Source organism: Rattus norvegicus, chromosome 4 (assembly GCF_036323735.1).
Source record: "Rattus norvegicus strain BN/NHsdMcwi chromosome 4, GRCr8, whole genome shotgun sequence".
In the NCBI taxonomy this organism is placed as follows: domain Eukaryota; kingdom Metazoa; phylum Chordata; class Mammalia; order Rodentia; family Muridae; genus Rattus; species Rattus norvegicus.
Window position 1 is genome coordinate 101617594 of NC_086022.1, and position 7179 is coordinate 101624772.

General features: G+C 36.4%; 1 gene segment (V, D, J or C); it reads right to left on the reverse strand.

Annotated features, from left to right (window-relative positions):
* Nucleotides 1-1627: 1627 nt before the first annotated feature.
* LOC690471 (Ig kappa chain V-VI region NQ2-48.2.2-like) lies at nucleotides 1628-2260 on the reverse strand. The segment is given in 2 exon segments: nucleotides 1628-1947; nucleotides 2126-2260. Coding segments are annotated over 2 exon segments (399 nt in total).
* Between the last annotated feature and the right edge of the window lie 4919 nt (nucleotides 2261-7179).

The following is a 7179-nucleotide window of genomic DNA, read 5'->3' on the forward strand; positions in this document are numbered from 1 at the left end:
ATCTCTGGTTGGTTGACATTCTTCTTATGGGGTTTCCAGCCCCTTCAGCTCTTTCAATCCCTTCTCTAATTCCTCCAACAGGGTCCTGTTCTCAGTTCAAGGGTTTCCTGCTGGCATTTGCCTCATGACCTGTTCTGGCTGTGTCTTCAGGAGACATCTCTATACGATTCCTGTCAGCATGAACTTCTTAGCTTCATTGATCTTTTCTAGTTTTGGTGACTGCATATATATGGGGAAAATGTGGGGCAGGATCTGTATGGCCATTCCTTCAGTCTCTGCTCCTACCTTTGCCTCAATATCCACTCATATGAAGGTTTTTTTCCCCTTTCTCAGATGGAGTGAAGCATCGCACTTTGGTCATCCTTCTTTTTGAGCTTCATGTGTTCTGTGGCTTTAATCTTGGGTGATTAGAGTTTTTGGTCTAATATCCATTTATCAGTGAACGCAAATCCTGTGCTTATTTCTGTGATTTTGTTACCACACTAAGGATGATATGTTCCATGAGCATGAGATGTATGTCCATCTTCTGAGATCCTCTTCAATTTCCCATGACCTTCCTTACGGATCCCTTTCTTTGCTAGGACTAAAGGTCAAATAAGAGACTATGAAATAGATTTCTTGACAAATAATTATATATTAAAAACGTGCTAAATTCCCATCAATACCTTGACCTGCTGTGATGGCAATACTTTCTCCTACAAATGCAGAAATGAAGGGTGTTTACTCTGTCTCTGAATTTCATACCATGCAACTTAAATTGGAAAATTATAAACAAAATGTTACATAATTATTCCTGTTATCATTAAAGGTAATTTAAATTTAAATACAATGTAATATATTTTAATGAAATTGTACATTTAAATATTTTAAATAATTTCTGTTTCTGTATTTATAATGATAAAATATCCTTATTCATTTAATTAATGACAATAAGGTATACACAAATCTATATATGAATACATAGATAGATAATAGATGCATTGACAGAAAGAAAGATAGAAGATAGATAGATAGATAAACAATGTCTATTTCTGAGTTGTCTGTTGTACAATTTATTTCTTTTGTAGCTGAGTATTTCAATTATTTGAGAATAGAAAGATAATATGCATGATGGTCAATAGTTTATTTTCTTCTGTTTTCTTTTTTAGAGAGAAAATCATTTTAGGCACGTATTAACAGGAAAACAGGGCAATGTACTGAAAAAGAAGGTCACTTAATAAAAATCAGAAGACACATTAGGATGGATACTACTTTGTGTAGGATAACTAAAACAGTGTCTTTGAGTAAGTGACCATCCAGAAGCAAAACCACCTTCAAAGAAGGTCCTAAAAACAGTAAAATTAACAGAAATTAGATGTGAAGTTTCATGGGGACCACCACTAAAAGAGCTGAGGCGAAGTGCTTTCCACACTTGCCTTCCACAAACAGAACAAAAATTGAGACTAAATAAAAACAGGTATTTTAGATTATTTGAGAACAGCACTGTAGTACAGTGGAATATTATGGAGACAGTGAACCAGAGATGCGAATGACATTATAATGCAGTACACCCTGTGTAGACTGCAAAGTCCTGGCCACATTTTATCTCCAGGAGGAAGTCACTGGGCCCTAAGGGGTTAGAGGGTTTTTGTTCAAGTCTGTATCACTGTGTGGGTGGAGTACTACTCCACTGCTGACAGTAATAAGTGGCAGCATCTTCAGTCTCCATGGTGTTGATTGTGAGAGAATAAGAGGTCCCAGACCCACTGCCACTGAAGCGATTTGGAACTCCAGAAGCCAGCTTGGATGTGTCATAAATCCAGAGTTTAGGGGAGGCGCCTGACTTCTGCTGGTACCAGTACATGTAACTTACACTGGAGCTGGCACGGCAGGTGATGGTGACCTTCTCCCCTGGAGATGCAGCTATGGTTGTTGGAGACTGAGTGAGCACAATTTCTCCACTGGACACTGTGACTAGGAAAAAGTGATATAGACAGGAGTGGGGTTAGTAGACATAGAGATACAAAAATAATTTCATACGATCCAACATTCAGAATAAATAAAAAAAAAGTATATTTTAGACTCAAATTCCCCAGGGACAAGAATTTTCATTGGATTCTTAGCTCATACTCCATGGCCTCATTACCTGTGATACTGATTAGCAGGAAGCTAAAAATCTGCACCCAAAAATCCATTGTGTGCTTGAAGTTTGGTTTCTGGCTAATTGCTGCTATTATCATAAGTACATCTCTTTAAAACAACTGTGAGAGTTTTGTGGTTTCTGAAAATAAAGTATGCAAATAGCAAGATATATTCTGGGCAGTTGTTGGCTTATAAACATGTGGTCTGTTAACTAAGCCAAAGCACGTTAAACCAGTACAGTATCTATTTATTTTTAGTCACAACAATGATAAAAAAGGAAATTTCTGTTTTCTTTTTCCATTGTTTCAGGGATAAAAGCTCTGTTCTATAGTACTACCCATACGTTTCCAAAAACATATTGAGCCATTAATCAGTGGATGTTCAGTTGAGTAGTTTGAGGTATATTACTCTCATAATAAAGATATAATAAGAAAGACTGTAATGGTCACAGAAAGCATTATCTGCTTCTTGTTTTTTCTGAATGCTGCTCATTAGTATCTAACCTACTGATTTCAAGCTGTTCAGATGATCATTCACACAAAGTTATAGGAAAAATATTCTCCAAATGTTATATGGAGCCCAGGTGAGCTGGAGACATTTCTTCAGTTATCAAGTACTGAGGCCATTCCGAGAATAATAGAAAAAGAACACTCCCAATGAAATCAATGGAAACACTGGTACTGCTGGATTTAAGAGAACATGAGTTGGATATTCATGAAGATGCACTCAACTAAAACAACTTTGAACAATCTCCATTCTCAGTGTTCATTGTACTGTGAAACTGATTCATTCACATTCTATTTATATTAACTAAAATATATGAAAGAACATTTCAAATAAATTACATTTTAATTATTAAAAATTATCAGCAGACTAAGATGCTATTATGAATAAGAGTGCTAAGAACATAGTGGAGTATGTGTCTTTGTTATTTTTAGGAGTATTTTTTGGGTATATCCCTAGGAGAGGAATAGCTGGTTCCTTAGGTAGTGGAATGTCCAATTCTCTGAGTAATCTCCAGACTGATTTCCAGAGTGGTTGTAGCAATTTACAATAGATAGAAATATTGAGAGTTTCTGACCAATAATTACTGAGTTCAAGGTAATTATTAATTCTGCTTTTCTGAGAACACCATTATAACAAAATGGCTACTCTTCCTTCCAAAAAATGCATGGTCTCATATTTCCTAGCATTTAGTAGCTAGTTGCTAGTCTTATTCTTGTTACTACAGAATGAAAATTCTTTTGTTCTTTTTTCCGAATATGGGTTTTATATTTCACGAGTTAAAGACACTAAATCATCTTGGTGTTATGCAATACAAATAAATTACCATATTGGTCAATTAACCACATTGTGGATAAAGAAAAGAAGGCCTTCATTACCATCACATCAAACCTGAAATTTGTGTTGGTAGCTGAGGAAATTTATAAAACAAAATAATGTTTATGTTTTTATTCTATTCAGATAGGATATGTAATCTTTTTTAGATTTATTTATTTTATTCTGTGTTTATTAGCAGTTTGCCTGCATGAATATATGTGCATAACATACTTGTTTGATATGCAAGGAAGCAAAAAGAAGTCCTAAGGTACCGAAGATAACCCAGTACTGGAGTAATGAATGAATATAGACCATCATGTAAATATCACCAATTGGGTACAGGTTTCTACATAAGCAAGAAATGCTCTTTAATGCTAAGAGATCTCCTGATCCCTCAGAAATTATTAATAATTCAGTTTCCTCCAAGAACCATTAATATTATGACTACAATGATTTTTATCTGAAGTAGGCAGAGATTGGAGATCTCCTTGTGTGAAAAGGTAATCAAAAGTTTGGGAACTTCTATTTTCCTTTCTTTTTTAAATTTAGTTGAATTATATTATTTTACTTATTCACTTTGCATAGGGCTCTGTGTCCCCTCCTGCTACTCTTGCCACAGACCTTCCACCATAACACTTCAATTTTTCCTCTAAGTTTCTGGGGACCTGGTAAGTATCCCACATGTACTGACTCTTCAAGACTATGTGACATTAAGCAAGACAACCCAAATAGCAGAACACATCCCATGGTCCGGCAAGAGGGTTTGGAAAGTCTTCCCTCCAGCTGAGGTTCCAGCTTACATCTATCAGAATGGCTAAGATTGAAACTCCAGAAAAATCACATGCTTACAATATTTGGGGCCAGAGAAACACTCCTTTATTTGTGGTGGGAGTTCAAACTTGTACAGCCATTTGGGAAATCGATTTGGCATTTTCTCAGAAAACTGGGAACAGTTCTACTTCAAGATTCAGCTATACCACACCTGGAAATATACCCAAAAGATGCTCCCAACATCTCACAAAGATGCTTAACTACATCTATAGCAACTTTATTCATAATACCTAGCAACTGGAGACACCCTAGATGTTCTTCAACTGAAGAATGAATAAAGAAAATGTAAATCTATACAAGGAAACACTGTTAAGCTATAAAAACCAAGACATCATGAATTTTCCAGGTAAATGGATGAAACTTGAATATATCATCCTAAACGAGGTAACACTTTTCTAATACAACAGGCATAGTATATACTCACTTATAAGCAAATATTAGCCATTAAATACAGGTACCATGATACAGTTTACAGACCCGAAGAAGCAAAACAATAAGGAAGACCAAACAAGGAAAATTGAATCTTAGTTAGGTGGGGGGGATATTAAATAGTCATAAGAGGCAGATGGAGCAAGAAATCTGGGACAGAGGGGTTAGGGAAGGAAATGGTCATTCAGGAACACATATGAGGAAGAACAGAACAGATGGCTAGATGGCTTTGAAATTTATTTGAAATCTACAATTGAGAAGGGTGAAAAAGTTGGGGGCTTTCCTTGCACAAGACAGAGATGTGAAATAAGGGAGTGGCCTAGGAGTCACTGGACATGACTTTAGTTCGTTTCTTTCCTTCCAAATAAAAGTCTTGAAAGTCAGAATTCTCAGTTAAGTATCCCAAGGACAATTTGACTGGGAGAGAATCTAGATTCATTGTTTTCAACACCAACCCATCAATGGTAAAAAAAAAAAAAACTTGCCCCGATTTGTACTAACAAACAAGTTGGTTAATTTCAGGCAGCACTGTCACTATTTTGACACAGATATTTGTAACTGTGCCTCTGTAAGACTCATGGGTTTCAATGTTTCATTCATATGATGCTTATGAATTGTGGTCACCTTGGAATTATTTTCAATAACCCAACTATATAATCTCTTGGCACAGCAGTGAGATATCTGCAGTTGAGGTGGAATTTAGACAGACTTGGAAGATAGTAGCTTGTTTATTTTGACTGAAGTGTAACAACTCACCCTCCAACTAGAGGGCATAATCTGAAGTTTCTGAACAGAAGGATTTCTGATAGGAGAAGGTTTTCAAAGATTGTCTGTACTTGCCTTCGAAACATAAGGTTGAGATGATTTTGGATACCGTTTTTTTTTTCTCTTTTTGCTTCTCAAGTATATCTTTTACAGTGTCATAATCTTACTGCAGAATTCATTATCTACACTCACTCATCTTGTATTGAGCTAATAATCTACATTGTCCTTGACTTGAATCTGAATTCATCTGCCATGTTGCTGTCACTGCATCTAACAATGTTGGATTATCCTTTGCTATCATCAGAATCCAGATTATTTTTATTCCACTTTTCTCCTCTTCCTCCGCTTTTCTTTCTGCTGCTTCTGCTTCTTCTGCTTCTCCTTTTTTTTGTCCTCTACTTTTTCTTTACTCCTTCACTGCTACTTTTTTCTTCTTCTCTATATTATTAGTCATGTTCTTTGTCTTCTATAATTTTTCTTCCTCCTCACCTCATACCTTCTGCATGGCTACATCTTTCTTTAAGGATGTAAAAGAACACAGTACAGTTGTGACTATGCTCTTCAAGGATAAAGACATTCCCAAAGTATTCCTGGATTTGAGAACTTGAACTGAAATAGAATCTGTGGTGCAAGAATATGGCAAGGAACATAGAATACCCAATAGTTAAATGGAGAAAGGTTAGGGAACTTCATCATTTCTGACAACAGTGGAAACCTTAGGAGGGGGCAGAAAGCAGAATCTGAGGCATCTGGGAAATACCAGGGACGAGAGTGTGAACATGCAAGCTCACTCCATGTGCTGTAAGAAAGTTCCTCATCCTAGATGATTTGATGGAACTATTTGGCAAGATCTTTAGTAAATATAGAGTCAACTGTAGCTAGATATATATATATATCATTGACAATTTTCATTTTTAAACAAACATTTCATGTTTCTCCAAACAGTAACACCAAATAAATGCTAAAGTCAAGAAATTTTCTACTTAATAAACACATACCCACCCACCCTCAAAAACTGAATAAAATTTCATCAGATTTCGGAGATGGTATCAGAAGGACAGTCCCTACCCTTAATGAAAAAAATAATCAAAAGCCATGCAGAGAAAAAAGAAGTATTACAAATTCTACTCTATGCTTCTTGGAGGATTCCACACTGATATTCTTTTTTCTCCTTCTAATTCAATTTGCTTTTTTTTTTACACTACAGATTTTATTGTTCTCCCTGTCCACCAAACAACTGTTTCACATCCCAAACTTCTTTTTGCTCCCCTGCCCCGATATTCAAAAGGATATCCCTATCTCCCATGCTGCACCCCATCAGACTTCTAAATTCTCTGGGGTCTCCAGTCTCTTGAGGGTTAGGGGCATCTTCTCTGAAAGAACTTAGAACCGGCAGTTTTTTGTTAAATTGTGTTGGGGGCCTCATCTCATCTAGTATATGCTGCCTGGTTGCTGATCCAGTATATGAGAGATTTCAGGGTTCCAGGTTAATTGAGACTGTGGGTCCTCCTACAGTGTGGCCCTCCTCTTCAGCTTCTTTCAGCTTTTCTCTAATTAAACCACAGGAGCCAGCAGCTTCTGTCCATTGGTGGGGTACAAATATGTGGACTTGACTCTTTTAGCTGCTTGTAGGGTCTTTCATATGACAATCATGATAGGACCCTTTTGGTGAGTGCTAAATAACCACAGTAATTATGTCACGCCTTAGGGCCT